This window comes from Caloenas nicobarica, chromosome 3 (genome assembly GCF_036013445.1).
Source record: "Caloenas nicobarica isolate bCalNic1 chromosome 3, bCalNic1.hap1, whole genome shotgun sequence".
In the NCBI taxonomy this organism is placed as follows: domain Eukaryota; kingdom Metazoa; phylum Chordata; class Aves; order Columbiformes; family Columbidae; genus Caloenas; species Caloenas nicobarica.
The window spans coordinates 59,276,389-59,293,600 of record NC_088247.1 but is presented as its reverse complement, the minus strand read 5'-3'; the positions used below and the strand labels follow the sequence as shown (position 1 = coordinate 59,293,600).

Here is a 17,212-nt window from a genome sequence, read left to right as displayed (position 1 = left end):
GGCAAGGGAAGGGAGACCTCTGAGGCAGGAGGGGAGAGGCAAACAGGCAAATATTTGTTTGGCTCTGATGGGGAGCGGGGACCGGTCTTCCCTCGCTCTGTGCCTGCAAACAGAGGTTGTAGCCGCAGCATGTTGCAGGTGAGGCCAGCTGGGACAGGGGACAACTGGCCTGTGCCACCAGCCGCCATCAGCATTTTCATACCGGGCAGACAGGGATATCCGAGTTCCATCCTGGGCTTGGCATCCTGCCCTCAGACACCTCCATGTCAGAGTCTACACGTGATGGTGGTGACACTGCACATACTTGACATCAGTGGAGCTAAGGGACAGATTTTTGTCCCCTCGTCCTTCAGCTCAGGTGCCGAGTGACGGAAGTGACAATCACAGCACCTGGTTTAAGCTGCCACAGATAACTTACAGAGGTACTGCTCCTAAAACTGCTCATGTAGGTGTGTCCTATATGAGCATGTGAACAGACAGAACACAGAACAGTGTAACCAAGGGCAGGAAAACAAATGCAAAAGTTACATAAAAATGGGCTGCAGCATGTGGAACAATTTCTTGTGAGTGACATGGACAAGTTTTCCATCATTACAAAACTGAAGGCCAAATGCCACTATTTGTGTAAGGAAAACGAACCCCAGGGAGACCTCCTGTCTGCACAGAGGGAGGATGCCCTACACCTAGCAGAATTTTCAGCTGGACTGGGTGAGTATGTACTCAACAAACATTTCCACCACTCTGCACTAATGGTAAAACACTCATATATGATACACTGACTTCTTCAGAGATGATCACTGCTCACTACCAAGAGGTAGGGCAAAAGGTTGCACTATAGACCCTAAGGCTGTGAGACATATGACAGAAGATTTGAGGTTTAGGTTCACTAGCTCAATGTAGGCCATCAAGTAAGCCCATCGCCTTTTACTACTATTATATTCTATTTAGGGATCCCAGATTGACTCTTTTGGAAGGTGTAAGGAAAAATTTCACAGCAAAGGGGCACTGATGATGGCCCTCTTAGAAAGTCCATAATTCTTTGAAACTGTCTTGTTCTATTTTGAGGAACTCAGACTCAGAGGTTACTTAGAGGAACTTATATCTTAGAGGTTATGTGGAGCAATTTCAATGAAAAATATATCGGCTATACACATCTTCACTGCAGATCAAAGCACATCAGATAGCACACTTTTCCTTCTATTTTTTGTGTGTTTTCCTGCTGGCAGTGCATTCAAAAAGTTCATTTTAAGACTATATCCAGCAATTTTGTTTGGAGAAAGAAGGGTGAAGAGAAGGAACACCTTGAGTATGATGGGCATTTTTAATTTTATGATAGCATTCTTACTTTCAAACTTGACACACATTGAAAAGCTCTTCTTGCTTCGAAGTATAAAGACCTACATTGTCATTATCTGAGGCTTCTCTTAATCATGAACTTGTCTTTTCCATTGATCAGATGAGAAGAGAGAGGAAAATATGCAAAGTGATTCCAACAAGTAACGTGTGCAGGAAGGGCGAGCTGAGATTGTTTTGCAACATGTTGTTCCCTTTAGGAGTTGTCATAATCACTTCAGAAGCATCACAATAGTTAGCTAGCTAGACAGGGTAAGTATTTCGACAAGGACATGATTTTACATGGAATCTGAATGACAAAGTACTCGGATAAGAATGATACTTAATTGCAAATAAAATACAGGAAGAATGAAAACTAATGAAAATGTCAGAGCACCAAGGACAAAAGCCCTATTGTTAATATCATGAGCTATCCAAAAGCCTCTGACAATCTTAATATAAATGATCAACTATTAAAATGTGGAAACAGGAAAAGGAAAAACAAATGTCTCTGAATTTTTAAGGCAAGTCTCCAGCTAAGCACAGTGTTTCAGGGAACTATACCCAATTTAAACTCTTTTGCACTGGGATTTTTAATGTTGTGGAAATGTCAGCTTAATTTGTTGTTGAAGCAAAATTGAAAAACAAAACCAAAAATATCTTGCTTTTGTAGCAGTTTTTAAATCCCTATAGTAATAGCTGCTACTCATGTCCTGACACAAAACAGAATGATACAGAAACTGATGCTGACTTTAGCTCTTTCTCGTATTAAAAATTCAGTTTAAGCAATTGTCTCAGTCTTATTCTAACAGCCTCTCTGCTGAATGTCAGCAGCCTTTGGCAACCTGTGCCTCAAAGACATCAAGAGGGAGGGGAGCTGGGCAGCAGACAACTTCTCAACCAAAGAAACTCAAAGTAGAGAAGATGAAGAATGGCAGTGATACTGGAGAGCTTGTAAGAAACTAATTGCAGAGCAGAGACGAAGACAAGCTCTGAGAGATGTACCATTGGAGTCCCTTAAGGTGCTGGTATGAGCTTGCTCTGACTGAGCAGGAGACAAGATTGGAGGATCTGAGCACTGAGAAAACTTTCAGTGAGAAGTGAGGAGCTTGTTTTAAAACCCCGTATCCTGTCTAATATGAAAAATCCGGGATTTTCCTGGGTGATATTTGTCTCCGTAACGTCTACGTTAAAACCGACCATTCCATTGTGTCAAAGAAATATCACAAAATTATCCAGGATTGAAGGCTGCTGTACCCACCTCTTCTGCCAGCTTATAGTGTGGGATAGAAATGGGTTCCACTATGGAGGAAAGAAGGAAACTCCAGAGGTACCTGACATACCTCCTTCCAGAGTGAAAGATGTGGTTTTGGGGAGACTGACGCTCAGGAGCAGGCAAGGGAGGCCTGCATGGGGTGAGGGTCACTGGTGCCCCAGGATGAGCTGGCATTAGATGCAACTTCTTGTGGGAATATCCAAAGAAATTCACAGCAAACTCTGATACAAATCTTTAGAGATTCAACAGCAGCTGAGCACAAGTGCATTTTAACAATTCCTTAGTAAATGGCAATTTTTGCCAAATACACAACAGTGTCTCTATGCTTCTAAGGTGTATTAGTCACCTATAGGGACTCTCCATCTGGTTTATATAACATTTCATGCTTTCCACTCGGGCAGTAGATATGTACTTAGAAAAGGATTTCAGTGCACTGCAGTACAGCTCCCATTCTACAAAAAGAGACATTTTACTACAAGTATTCCTGATTTAAAAGCTTATGGAAATATAATTAAGAGAGATTTGCTATTGTGTTTTGTTGCTGCTGGAAAGGATGGGAAAGGTGGGAATAATTTCCAGCTATTATACCAGTCATTTCAAGAACAAAAATACACATAAAAAAATGCCATGTATTTAACTGTAGTTGTCGTACTGTTAAAAATCACACCATTCAGTTATCTCTTTTACTAAAAAGGCTACTGGAATAATCCATTAATATCAAGTATTTCTTACAGTTAAAATTACAAATTAAATAACTTAAATAGCCATTCCATAAGTAAAACCCAGTAGCAATCTTTAGGGCATATAACAATATTTCTGTTTCCCTTGCTGAATATTTATGTCATCAATACAATGGATATCCACATATATCCCCATAGCCAGAACACTATAAAATGAGCAACTTGCCCTGAGGGGTTTTCCTTGGCAATCAGATATTACTTGTTTTAGAATAATCACTTCACAGCTTCTACTTAATAAAAACAATCATAACTAAATTGGAACTTAATTTCCAGGGAAATTCACAAGAACCAGTGCACCATTATACTAGAGTCAGATTTCAAATCCCTTAAGGAGCTTTGGCTTGCAATGTCTGTTACTCAGCACCGGTTTTCCTTCTGTGGCAGACCTCTTTATTCACTGCTTCCCCACACACCTCTGGATTTGCTGCATCTCCTGCACTACTCGTGGTACTGGCTGAAAGAAAACTAAAATATAATATAAAAATGATACCACAAAAATGGAATACACTGATCTGGAGCTGTTTTGTTTCAACAGAGATATAAAACAGATAAATCAGGCTCTTTTTTTTTTTTTCACCTGAAATATGGAAACTGCCTGATGGCTTTAATGAAAGTATTTTATTCAAAGACATCTCTCCTTCTAACCTGCATTTTCATTACCTTTTTGTCAGGTTAGTCATCTGGCACCTCTGCTGGAAGGTGAATCGTTTTCCAGGCTTGTGGCAGAGCTGGGGGAGGCAGCAGGACCTGGGAAGACTGAGACGAGCTCAGCCCAGGGCCCCAGTGCTGAGAAGGAGATGCTCATCATCTTGTGCTACGAGGCAAATGGCTCCTGCTATGAAATCCACCACCCCTTTGGGATCCAGCCGGCCTTTTATCTGGCCTGTGCCTTGGGCACGCTGATCACAGTGCTGAGGAATCTGCTTGTCATAGTTGTTATTTTGCATTTCAAAGCCCTGCACACCTCCACCAACCTCCTGCACTTCTCTCTTGCCCTTGCCCACCTCCTCCTAGGGCTGACCATGCTCCTCTTCAGCACCAACTGGTCTGTAAAGAGCCACTAGTATTTCAGAGATGACTTCTATAGGCTGCACACCTGTCTGGGCACACTCTTTAGCTTGACATCTGCATTTCATCTGTATTTAATTTCCATTTATTAGCACTGTGCTATCTATGATCCTTTGCTCTACCCCACCAAGTTCACCGTAAGAGTGGCCTGTATTTACATTGGGGTGGGGTGGGCAATGCCTATAGCTTACATCTGCCTTCCTCTACACTAAAGCGATTGCAGAAGAACTGGACCATTTTTTGCAAGACGTGCCCTGTGTTGGTAGCTGTCAGCTGCTGTTCAACAAGCTCTGTGGGTGGCTGAGCTTCCCAGTATTCTTCTTCCCTTGCCTCACAATTATAGTTTTGTATCTAAAAATATTTACTGTGGCTGACAAGCAAGCCAGGCTGATAAACAACATGAGTAAGAGTCTCGGGTCTCAGCTACATGTGGGAGCATTCAAGAGTGAAAGGAAAGAAGCAAAGACTCTTGGTGTAGCTGTAGGAATCTGCCTCCTGTGCTGGTTGCCCTTTACTAGTGACACAATGGTAGACAGTCTTCTGGATTTCATTACCCCCAAAGTTCTATTTGACATCCTAATTTGGTTTGCCTACTTCAATTCTGCCTGCAATTCCTCGATCTGTGTTTTTTCCTACCATTTGTTCTGGAAAGCTGTGAACCTAGTCTTAACTTGGGGGATCTTTTGTTCTAGGACATCTACAGTAGACTTGTACCAGAGTTTTCATGTGCACTGTAGAAAGTATTGTAGGCTATATCACAGCATTTCTCATTAATACTCTTCAACACTCACTTAGTATTTAGTTTTGTTTTGTTGCTCTTTTTTTTTTTTTTTTTTTTTTTAAGACTACTGCCTTGGGCAGATCCCCAGTTTAAATAGACATGCCATTCTGTGACTCGTCTTCCACATCATTTGTCCCAGCACACACATCTTATTAACATCTTGTGTTTGTTGTGTGATGCCGGCAAGTTCTTGAAAATTGACTGTAAAAGCTCCAAAGAGGACCCTGTGCATACTATGCCTCGGGCATCCTGAAATAGTTACCACCTCTTTCTGAAGAGCTTTTCTTTACAGGCAATTGTCTAATTTTTGCACAAAGCAGGTGGTGCTCATTTATAAAGTTACACAGGGTGTATGTCAGTTTTTAAGTATAAAAAGGCATAAGGATGCAACTGCAGGTGAGACCAAATGTCTGCCTAAGCTAGTGGCCAACAGTAGAGGAAAGATCAAGGTTACACTGATATTTTTTACAATATATTTCTAGGCCACAGACACATGCCACTGAGCCAAATGCTACATGTGGGAGATGATTCTATGATTCTATAATTCTGTGAGATAGTATCCTGAATTTCTTAGTAGTGTCCATTGAAACCCATGGAATTTTTGCCTGTTTGATCTGTTTGATCTGTATGGAGCCGCTGCTCCATAACTTTGAACACGCTTTTTGCCTTAGTCCATATATTTTCTGCTCCTACTGCATAAAGGGAGTTAGAAGAGGGGGAAGAGGGAGGACAGGAACTGCACTGGGTATTCCAACTCCAGATATCAATAGGTGTTATGATGTTTTATGTTTTGTTCTTTTGTTTTCTTTTCCCTGACAATCCTGAGATTCCATATCCTCTTTTGTTTGCTTGTTTCCAAAGAAATGAGTACGTCTGCTTACAGACATAACATGTGCTTACATACTTGGGCTGAGCAAAAAATGTCAGCGTAGGTTCTCAGTTTTCTTCAGCTATGTTTATGTGCTCTCACGAGGCCAATTTTAAAATTGTAGATGCTGATAAGTTGACATCTCTGTTCAGCAGCAAGCTACATGGTAAAGTTTTGTAGTGTTCATAAGGGAGTTATTTTCTACTTCACTATTACGAACATTTTATCAGAAAAAAAATGTAGTAAGCAGTAGTAACTCTTCTATACAAAATTAACAAGCAGCCAAATAACAACTTTAATAATTTTGTCTCATTTTTCTGTTAATGGTATGTAAAACTATTATCAGGTTTGAAGGTTGTCCAAATTTTTAGTGCCTTCTAAAAAAAGTCATTCCACCCTATAGTCAGTTGCATATTTTCTGAGTGACACGTGCTAAAAGAACAGCTACAGAAAGCATGTAAGACACCAGCAGATGCCCCATAACCCAGTGAAAAGAGCAGTCAATTTTTAACTACGTGCAGCAGGCAATTGAATCAGGACCTAGATGTGTAAAAACAAAAGAAAGGAACTGGATAGCAGCAGATATTCTGTAGGAAATCAGTGCAATACAGTGACTGTTGTAGGGGCTACATATTTTAATGTATGCAATAAACTAAATGGTAAAACTATTTTCCCTCTTTTTTGTCTTATTATGTTTTTTGCATGGCAAGAACAGTTTCCTCTACCAGTACAAATGAGCTACAGCTTTGGGATGTTGTAATCTGTTCTGACATATGTTTATCTCAAACCCTTTTTGGTTTTGTCCATGATCTTAAGATCCCAGTCAGAAAAAATATCAGTATTCAAAATACTTAAAGCTAAAGAATGTGTCTGGAGGAAGGAGAAGAGAAAGAGGGCTTATGTGTTATTTTCAGGGGTGTCCTGCCTGAATAGCGAGTGACCATAAAATGTTGGTGTTTTTAAACCGAGACATTTATGAAGCCTTATGCCTGGAGTTGGAGTGTCATTCAATCTCACTTCATTCTCCCAGTGTCTGATATGCCCTCAGTTCACTATATTAATCTTCACTGTTTCTTAAGACAGAAGGAAAGGCTTCTTCTACTGTTCCCCTGTCTACTCATGCTGTAGCAGAAGGTAAAAACCTGAACCCTACTGCATACAGCTGTAGATTTTCTATAATAAGGGTATCAAATCCAGGGACCAGGCTAAAGAGTGAAAGGCATAATCAGATTCTTAGAACAATTCAGGTGCCAAATTACCATATATAGGAAAGCTGTGGTGCATCTTGAAAGACCTGGACTGCAGGATGAGTTTCAAGCTTAAGACTCAAATTTAATGTGTATAGGTAGGTGTTTATAATTGTGATAAATGTCTAAGCACTGATTATAGCTACAGCCAGAATGGCTGTTTAAGCTCAGGCTGTAGTCAGTGGGTATTTAGGGTATGAATCATTTGCCCAGTGCTACCTAAGGTGCCTTAGGGAACGTGAGATGTCTACATGGGGCTGGCATCCAGCATCAATGAAGCACCAGCTGAAAGCCAGCTGGGACACATCTGGGCATATAAAATGGCACTAGATACCCACCCCCAAGCTTAAGGAAGGCATATAATAGAAGTTTAGACATTTAGCTGTGTGGAAATCGGCGATTGTCAAACTGAATCATGTCCCAGGGGCATATTAATAGCATCTTTCATTGACACATTTTGCTCTGAACACGCTGTGGCCAAAGCAATAGAGAAAGGGAACTTCCACTGAGTTTCTAGCTGGTTTTTGAGATATATTCTACAAGTACTCAACAGATTACAGAGGTGGTTCTTGGTAGTATTTTTTGTAGGGACCCTATTGGCATGGCACGGCATTGCATTCCCTCACCTCTTCGTGAACACCCACAGGCTTGCGGCCGTGACACCTCCCTGGGGAGCCTGTTCCAGTGCTCCAGCACCCTCTGGGTGAAGAACCTTCTCCTCACGTCCAACCTCAAGGGGGGCTCTCCGGGGAGACCCACCCCAGCGGCCCACCGAGCCCCTTCCCCGGCCCCCACGCACCCCCTCCCCACAAAGCCCCTCTACCAACAGCCTCTTCTTGCCCCACAGCGACCTGCAACCGCGCTCCCTTCACGCACACTCCCCGCACCCTCACACCCTTCGCCCACCACGACGGGCCTCCACCACGGACACCCCCACGCCCCTCCCCTTGGCCGCCGCCAGCCCCGGCCCCGCCGTTACTACGGCAACGCCGCCCGCCCTCTCCCTCAGCTCATTGGCCAGCCCACAGGGAACGGACTGAGCCACCGGCCACTGAGCGGGCGGCAGGCAGGCCCGTGACGCACGCACCAGCCAATCCGCCGCCGGGGCCAGGCGGAGCAGGGCGGGGCCGGGTCCCCGCCTGGCCCGCGGCTGCGGCTGCGCCGGGCGGGGGCGGTGGCCGCTTCCAAGTGCCGGGAGCCCGGGCAGGGGGTCCGGGCGTCCCCGGGAGTCCCCGGGCGTCCCCGGGCACTGCGGGGTTCCAGAGCACCGGCGGGATCCCGTCTTCAGGGTTGAACACCTGGGAGAAGCTGGGAATTGTCCCGCTCGGAGCTGCAGGAGGAGGAGGGAGAGGCTCGGAGAGGCTGCGGGAAGCACAACCCAGCTCTGCTCTCCTTCTGCCGGAGGAATTGTCAGAGAAACCGGTGATCGTCACCGAGCGGTTTCCTGAGATCGTGGCAAAGACCGCGTTTTCAGAGAGCTCAGAGGGTCTCTCGCCCGGCTCCCAGCCGCTCTCCATAAGACGCCGCGACTCCCGTCCCGTCCGTGCGGAGCGGCGGGGAGCAGCTGCCCCGGGACGGGGTGCGGGCCGGCAGGAGAAATCCCTGGTCGTGCCGGCTTTGCTCTGGGTGTCGAGCCTTTGCTGTCTCTCGGTGAGAAAACGAGAAAGCAGATGTTCCTCAGACTGGGTAGAGTAATGGCGTTGCAATTTGTCAGCCTGCAGGGAGCCTTGACAGAGAAGTTGAGAGACTGGTCATGCTATTTCGACTTTTTTTTTTTTTTTTTTTTTTTCTAAAAGCAGAATTGTCACAGCAAAACTCTTGGCGGGCCGTGACTCCCTCCTGCTCAGGGAGCTTTGGAGTGCGCTTGACTTTCTGCCATATGCTTGTAAATGGTACTTCTTATAACACACGCTGGTGCCGCTGCTCCTGCAGCACTTCAACAACCGGTGAAAATTGTCCCGGTTTCAGCAGCTGATCGTCAGCCCCTCTCTTTGGGGCAAGACATCTAGCTGATGGAGAAAAACAAAAGGCTCCTTTTCTCCTCTCCCACAACCACTCATGGCATCAGGTGAGGTTTGTACGAAGGGTTAAAACAGCGAGCTGAACTGTATAAGTTATTCTTGATGCGCTGAATATTAGCTCCTGGTTCAGGGACCAGTAATGCAATTTTTCACAGAATCACAGAATGTTAGGGATTGGAAGGGACCTCAAAAGATCATCTAGTCCAATCCCCCTGCCAGAGCAGGAACACTTAGGTGAGGTTACACAGGAAGGCGTCCAGGCGGGTTTTGAATGTCTCCAGAGAAGGAGACTCCACAACCTCCCTGGGCAGCCTGTTCCAGTGTTCTGTCACCCTCACTGAGAAGAAGTTTCTTCTCAAATTTAAGTGGAATCTCTTGTGTTCCAGCTTGAACCCAACCCTTTTCTTGCTCTTTGTCTTGAGCTCTGCTACATTACGCCATTGTCCGGTGCGAGACGTGCTCGGTTTCCTTGTGCGCGAGATAAAGTTTGTTATTCCATAAAGCTGAAGACTGAAGGGATCAGCTGAAAGGCATCGCACCGAACATGGAGGCGCAGGAGCTGCAGTACACGTTTGACTTGCAACTGGCGCAAGGTACAGTGGTTATTTTTTCAGTCCTTTATTAAAATGCGGCGTAATATGCAACACAGTGAACCGTTTCCTAAGCAAAAAGAAATCAAGCATTTAAGGGGAGGGAAGAGACGTGCCATCTTCTCTAAATTACGTGGCAGAGAATTACGGGTTCCACTCTCTTTTTAGTATAGTCTTAATTACCTAAGGGGAGCAAAATTATCTTTAAAACACGTGGCTGTTTTTTCAAGTGTTCTCTGATAAAAGCACTCTTTGATCGTTTTTGTTCTGAATATTAATACTCAAGGTCTTCTCTTTTGGCAGAGGATGCTAAAAAGATGTCTGTCAAAGAAGAAAAATATGGTCCAGGTTACAAAGCAGCGTACGGAAGAGCTCACTGTGACCATGCACCGTAGGAAAGCGAACAGTGCCATGTCTCTTTGAAGGGAATCGGTAAAGTTCCATGCTTGCAGCATTCAGCCCATAAACCGTTAGCCCTGGTTGAAAAATAGAGGAAAGATGGAAACTGCAAATATATTTTTTTGGTAATCGTTTAGGGGTTGTTTTGGGAGCTTAGGGGGCTTTTTGCTAGTGGCGTCATCTGTATTTTTAGTTTTAGCAGTATCGGTCGCATTTTTTTTAACAGTGTTTCATTTTGTTTGTTTGCTTGTTTGTTTGTTTTGGCAGCAATCGATCTGCAGTACAGCGAAGGGTCGTCCTTCGGTGAAGTTCCTAATGGATGACGGCTGAGCCAATCCTCTGCAGACCAGATTCCAGAGTTTGGTGCTGGTTTGACACAGGAAGAGGAGGGAAGCGGCGCCTGAGAGCCGTTTCTTCTCGGCCGTCCTTACGTGCCAGAGTTTTAATGCAGTAATCAAGACTGGTACCTCAGTTCTCCAACTGAAGCGTATTAGTAGTATTTTATCTCCACTAGTTATTTTATTATAGCCCAAAGTAAATGTGTGGTAGGCTCAAATCAATGAACTAGAGAATGTTAAGAAGCTGTCCAGACTTTTTTTTAAAAAAAGTTAGCCCTTTTTTGTATATGAGTTTTATATGTAATGTATACCACTTCTTGTATTTTTTGACAACTCGTTTTCTCTTTTGTGAAGATTTCTTTGGGGCGTTGATTTTATTCCATAGATCGTCACATAGCGGCAGCAGCAGTATACTTTTTACCGATGCCTCAAAATTTGGATAATCTCATAATCCTTGTCTATCCAAAGCGGAAAATGGGAAGTGCACCCTTATCTTACATGAAGTGGTGGTTTTAGTTGTGCACAGTTAAGCAAACGGTGCTTTTGAAGTCTGCCTTTTACCTTAAAAAGTGCAGAAAGTTGTGTTCTGCAGCCATGAGTAACGAGTATTTTCCGGGTGGGATGAGAGAGCTCTGTCTAAGGAGTGATTGGACCATATCCAGGATTAAGGGAGTGGAGACATCATCCTGAGTCACAGCGCTGGGGAGGAAAATTTGCGTTGCACAGGACAGGCCCTAAATAATGCTAGCAGAGCCGTTTGAGGGTAAGGCGTCCCTCCCGCTCCATCTCTTTCCCCCTCAAATTCCAACATAAGGAACTGGAATTCCTTATAAATGAATGGTGGTTCTTGAATTCTGCGGCATTTAAAGTCTCAGTCGTTTCCGTGTGATGAGCCTCTTCACCTGGCCTTTGACCAGGAGATGAGCTCTTTGAACACGTGACATTGCAGGGAACGGAAAGACCTCCTTCTCTCTAAAGACCACCTATGGCTACGTTGTTTACGTCAGGTACGGTCAGAACAGGGTGAAGAAGGTTTGTGGTTTAACAGCTGTTCACATTCAGTTCTCTTCAATCTCTAAGACCTTGGAGGGTGTTCTTGTTCCTCTTAGAAGGAAAAATCGCCGAGTTAAACATAAGGGCAGCAGTTCCAAGACTAAGAAGTCAGCTGTTAGAAAGTACAGCTCTTTTCCAAGGAGCATGCTTAAACGAGACACTCTTTTGGCCAATATTAGTGATTGAGAAAGAACCGAGATTCCACGCTTATGCCTGACCATCTTCTTTCCCTCTTCTATCAGGAGGGAAGAGACGATGTGAAAGCAATAAGCTGATCAAAACACGAACATTTTGGTGAACTTACGACAGTAGGTGCTTCACATACTTGAAAAATAGATACCAACAGAATCTCTGCAATGCCCGCTGGCCGGAGATTCGTGTACGGGTGTGTTTTATCCTTTCCTCACAGCCAGCGACAGTCGTCAAGCATTGGGTGTAACCAGTTGGCGTAGATTCTAATCCTGCCATCGCAGCTCTCGCTGAGATCACGCGCTGTCGACCCGTTGCGAGGCGGGCACAATGTTACAGTTTTATTCCCAAATTATGTGGCTCAATTCTGAGCGTCTTAAATCAAGAAAGCGTGCGTTACGATTCCGATTGTGTTTATTAGCGTCAGCCTAAAGCTGTTGGGCATATCGTCCAAAAGGTATAGGATTTCTCTTGTCTGTTATTTAAAGTGTACTGTATCGTGTATTGCTGTTTACGTGGATGTTCTCCTGCAGGTGCTCGAAGTATCTTGCATCAGGGATTTGTTGCAATTCCATTGTATTTTCCAGCAAAACTTGACCTATGTAACGAACAGTGCTGATTATGTAGCACAGTAGGATCTAACTACTGTAAGACTATCCCGTTTGATTGGAAGGGAAAGGTCTCTTGAACGGAGTCACCTACTCAGTTCTCTCGGACCAAACACAGCAAAGTGTACCATGACTGTTTCGCTAAATATTGCGATTCTGTGTGTTCTCCCTCAGAACTGCTGCTTATTTACATGACGGTAATACAAAAGTTCTTAATCTGTCCTAAATCTGTCCACATTTCACAATAAAATCGGGAATCGTACTGCAGTGTCCTAGAATGTGCTTTTGCATCATGCTAGTGGAGGTCTCAACACACAGTGGGACGTGCAACGCACAGAAACTCTGCCCAGCGGTCACCGTGCAACAGAACTCATTAAAACACCGCATAAGTTTTCATTTTGAGCTGTTGAATGTGGGCTAGGCAACTAAAGACACCTTCAGTGTATTAGGTTGGTGCAAAAGAAAGAGCGGTTTTTGCATTGTTGAGATTTGCCATTGGATATTGGAAACATTCTTTAAAATATGTGGTTATGTCATACGTCTGAATGCACTTTTCTCGCTTTCTGGGCTTTTTGCTACTGATTTATTACTTGCCATTTATATTTATTTGAAGACTATGGAAATGATGTTAGACAAAAAGCAAATTCGAGCCATTCTCTTATTCGAGTTCCAAATGGGTCTGAAAGCAGCGGAGGCAACTCACAACGTCAGCAAGCCATTTGGCCCAGGAACTGCTAACAAACGTGCAGTGCGGGGACAGTTCAACAAGTTTGGTGAAGGAGACAAGAGCCTGGAAGATGAGGAGCGCAGCAACCGGCCATCGGAACTGGATGTTGACCCATTGAGAGCAGCTGTCGAAGCCGATCCTCTCCTGACAACGCGAGAAGTTGCCAAAGAGCTCAACGCCTGCTGTTCTACGGTGTTCTGGCACTCGAAGCAAATCGGAAAGGGGAAAAGGCTCAATAAGCGGGTGCCTTGTGAGCTGACCGAAAATCCAAAATGTCATCGTTTTGAAGTGTCACCTTCTATTATTCTGCGCAACGATCCATTTCTGACTGGATTGCGACACGTGCCGAAAAGTGGACCGTATACGATGACTGGCGATGATGGTCTTGGCGGCTGGACTGAGAAGAACCTCCAAAGCACTTCCCAAAGCCAAACTCGCACCAAAAAAAGGTCATGGTCCCTGTTGGGTTGTCTGCCGCCGGTATGATCCGCCACAGCTTTCTGAATCCCTGCAGAGCTGTGACATCTGAGAAGGATGCTTGGCAGACGGACGAGATGCACCGACATCTGCAACGCCTTGGGCTGGCATCCGCCAACAGAAAGGGCCCCGTCCTTCCCCGTGACGATGCGCGACTGCACATTGCGCATCCAACGCTTCAAAAGGTGACCGCCTCGGGCTATGAGTTTGGCCTCGTGTGCCATGGTCGCCTGAGCTCTCGCCAGCCACCTGCCACTTCTTCGAGCATCTCGACAACACTTTTTGCAGGGAAAAGCCTTCCACAACCGGCAGGATGCAGAAAATGCTTTGCAAGAGCTGGCTCAATCCCGAAGCAGGGATTTTTACTCTACTGGAATAAACAAAGTTGCTCCTCACTGACCAAACTCTGTTGGTTGTAATGGTTCCTATTTTGATGGATAAAGGTGTGTTTGGGCCTAGTTGTAATGGTCGAAAAGGTATGGCCCAAGGCCGCGCTTCCTTTTGTACCAAGCGCCCGGCAGGCGGAGGCCGGGCAAGGTCTTCTCCCGCACCGAGGTCCGTCTGCCGAGGCCCTGGCATTGCTCCCCTGAGGCTCACGGCCGGGCAGAGAAGGGCCCGCAAGAGAGTTTCCCTGGCGCTGGGAAGTGCCGGAGCGGCGATGGGCTTGAGAAGGGGAGGAGACTTTGGAAGGAAGAGATGGCCAGGGGGCACGTGTGGATGGAACAGAAGAAGAGAGGGAAGACCAGGATCTGGCCCGAGGCCTTGAACTGCACGAGCGTTCCTGCCTGGGATGACGTTTCTCGTGAAGCGCCCTGACTGAAGCCTGTGCGCAAGTGTTGTTGCTCCTCCTTCCAGTGGGATTGCTGCGATGTGGTCCAGCATCGTCGAAGTTCTTTTGGGGGGGCTCTCTCGACCTTCCCACGTGCTGGGTATTGATGGGAACGTGACGGTACCTGGGGCTAAAGGGAGGAAGCGGGTGACAGGGTGCAGAGTGTGCCATGTTGGAGTGTGGTTTTCCCCTTTTCACAAGAGGCTGAAAAGAACCGATCCCTTCAGGGTCTTCTAGAAAAGCCTGGGCTGGCCGGCCCTGTGGTCCTGCCCTCTAGCCCTGGCCTTTGCTTCCAGCCCTTTCCCCAGAAGCCTGCACCGGCTGTGGCCCCAAGCCCTGCCCCGTGGTCCCGCCCCTGCCGCCGGGCTGTGTCGTGCGGCCGCGGGCAGGGCTGCTGCTCCGGCCCTGCGGCTCCGCGCCCGGCCCGGGCCCGGCCCGGTGAGCGCGCCCGCAGCGCCCCGAAGCTCCGCCCCGGCCCCGTGACCACGCCCCCAGCACGCGAGGCCATGTGAGCAGGCCCCCGCCGTGCCGAGGCCCCGCCCCCGCCCTGTGACCACGCCCCTGCTGTGCCGAGGCCCTGCCCCCCCCGCGTGACCACGCCCCCCCGCTCTGAGGCTCTGGCCCCGGGCTCCCTGAATTTGGCCTCTGGGCTGGTCTGGATCGCCTAGCACAGCACAGCACAGCACAACACAGCACCGCACCGTGACTGTATTCAACTGGCCACTTCTTTTTTGAGTCACATTGCATAGTCTGTCTTTATAGTTTTCTTCTGTGAGCCTTATTCCCTCAATGGGTTACCGTTGCCTATGCCGCAGTATAAGGACTGTGCCATGGCATTGGGTGATGGTTGCTGCCTCCTTTTTGGCTAAACAGCAGGCTGGAGTGGAGAGAAAAGCAGAACCCAGAATACCGATATGCATAGTTTATGTAGCCAAATTCTGTTGTGTTTGTTTGTTTTTGTTTCGTTTTTGGTTTTTGTTTGGATTTTTTTCTCTCCATGGTTTCAAAAAGTAATGAAGGTAATTATGAATTGTAAAATGATGATGATGATGTGATGATAAGTTGTAAAATGATGAAGACTGATTGCTCAGCAATGACCTCATTTTCAAAATTGCAGGCTGTTGAATTCTGCCAGAGTTGGTTGCTGATCTCAAAGTCCATAATTTTTTTTTTTTAAATACATTTCCTTCTGTAGATTTGTATTTCTTTAGGTGGACAAAATATTGCCATTTTATGCCCCTTATGAATCTTCATCATTTTAAAACAGTTTAGCTGAACTTAGAAATATTATGTATTTGCAGGTACTTCTCAATTAAAGACGGGGCTTTGAAATAATATCATCAGCTCATTGCACTAATGCAGATGAAATTATATTATGGTCTTTGAAAATTAAACAGAAAGGCAAATAGAGATTTGAAAATAAGTAAAATTTATCTTCTTTTTTTCGAGGGGGGCTGGGGTGGGGAGAGGGCAGAATCATTATTAATGTTGGGAACATAATTTTTCTCTATTTAAAATGTATGCTATCACATTAATTAATGCTGCTTGAGAGGAAGTAACAGTCGATACATTTTTTTTTAAACAAATAGGTTTTACAGGTCATTCTGTAATATAATTAATCCATAAGCTTGTTTAGGCTGGAAACCATCATCTGTCATAATTTTGTACAGCATTGAGTGTAATAGGAACCTAATCTCATTTCAGGTTCTGGAGCAGATATTTTAATTAAATTAGCAAACAGGGATGATGACAACAATAACAGGAATTCTTCCAGATGGTGGAACACATCAGTAACCATCTGGGAAGCTCTGCCAGGCAATTTGCTGTTGGTACCAAATACTGTCAGTGTTGCTCTTCCTATCTAAAGTTAGAGGTGAGCAAGTGAAATGGAATAGCAGAGAATGAAATTCGTCCATTAGATAAATTACACAGTACTTAGGCATCACTCATGCCTTGGAAGAAAGACACTCATCAGGAATATGAGGCCAGGGCTGGGCTACTTCCGCTTTATTCAATTGTGCATCATACAGACCTGGGGAGCTGCACGGAAATGAGTGCCACATTCCTGTGTCACCAGTGGCCCCGATGCTCGTGCCACCCACACTACTGGGCCCGTGTGCCTGACAGTTCAATGCCGGGGGGGAGCTGGAGGTGGGAGGCAGAAGCAGAGGGTCTGGGAGGTGGGGCGGCTTCAGATACTGGACTAGGAGGAAGGCTTGCCCTTTTGAAATCTCACTATGCTATAATAGTTTTGATTTAATTTCCAATTCTTCTAAACACCGGATGCCATATTGAGTACAGATCCTCAAACAACATGTGTTTGAAGTGACATCCCTATTAGCTCAGTTTTACATACATCAACAGGAATATAAATAGTGTATGCTCTGATCTTCAGTTAGTGAATACACAAAGCATTCTCCATGGTACGCTGTACCTGTGAATAGCAGGGTCTCAACATTTCCCCCTTTCTTTCCCCAGAGCTTTCATTATTTCATTTAATCCACTGAAATCTGATCGTGCTCCAAAAGCAACAGGAAAGGTCCATAAGCAGGCGAACATATGATTCCAAACTCAGTTCCCGGGTCATGCTGGTGTGGGAGCTCTCAAAAAAAGCCACTTAAATTAGAGACAGAATTGTGTAGCAGCATTCCATTTCAGTGTGTCTGATG

General features: G+C 45.4%; 1 protein-coding gene and 1 long non-coding RNA gene across 2 annotated transcripts; both read left to right on the top strand.

The window, feature by feature from the left end:
- Positions 1 to 129: 129 nt before the first annotated feature.
- On the top strand, positions 130 to 8,352 carry TAAR5 (trace amine associated receptor 5). The gene is given in 4 exon segments (XM_065631484.1): positions 130 to 138; positions 4,020 to 4,606; positions 4,608 to 5,156; positions 8,160 to 8,352. Coding segments are annotated over 4 exon segments (1,338 nt in total).
- A 125-nt stretch (positions 8,353 to 8,477) lies between these two features.
- On the top strand, positions 8,478 to 12,735 carry LOC135987327 (uncharacterized). The gene is made up of 4 exons (XR_010605991.1): positions 8,478 to 8,962; positions 9,756 to 9,926; positions 10,227 to 10,355; positions 10,590 to 12,735. It is a non-coding gene; the product is annotated as an uncharacterized LOC135987327 (long non-coding RNA).
- Positions 12,736 to 17,212: the final 4,477 nt, after the last annotated feature.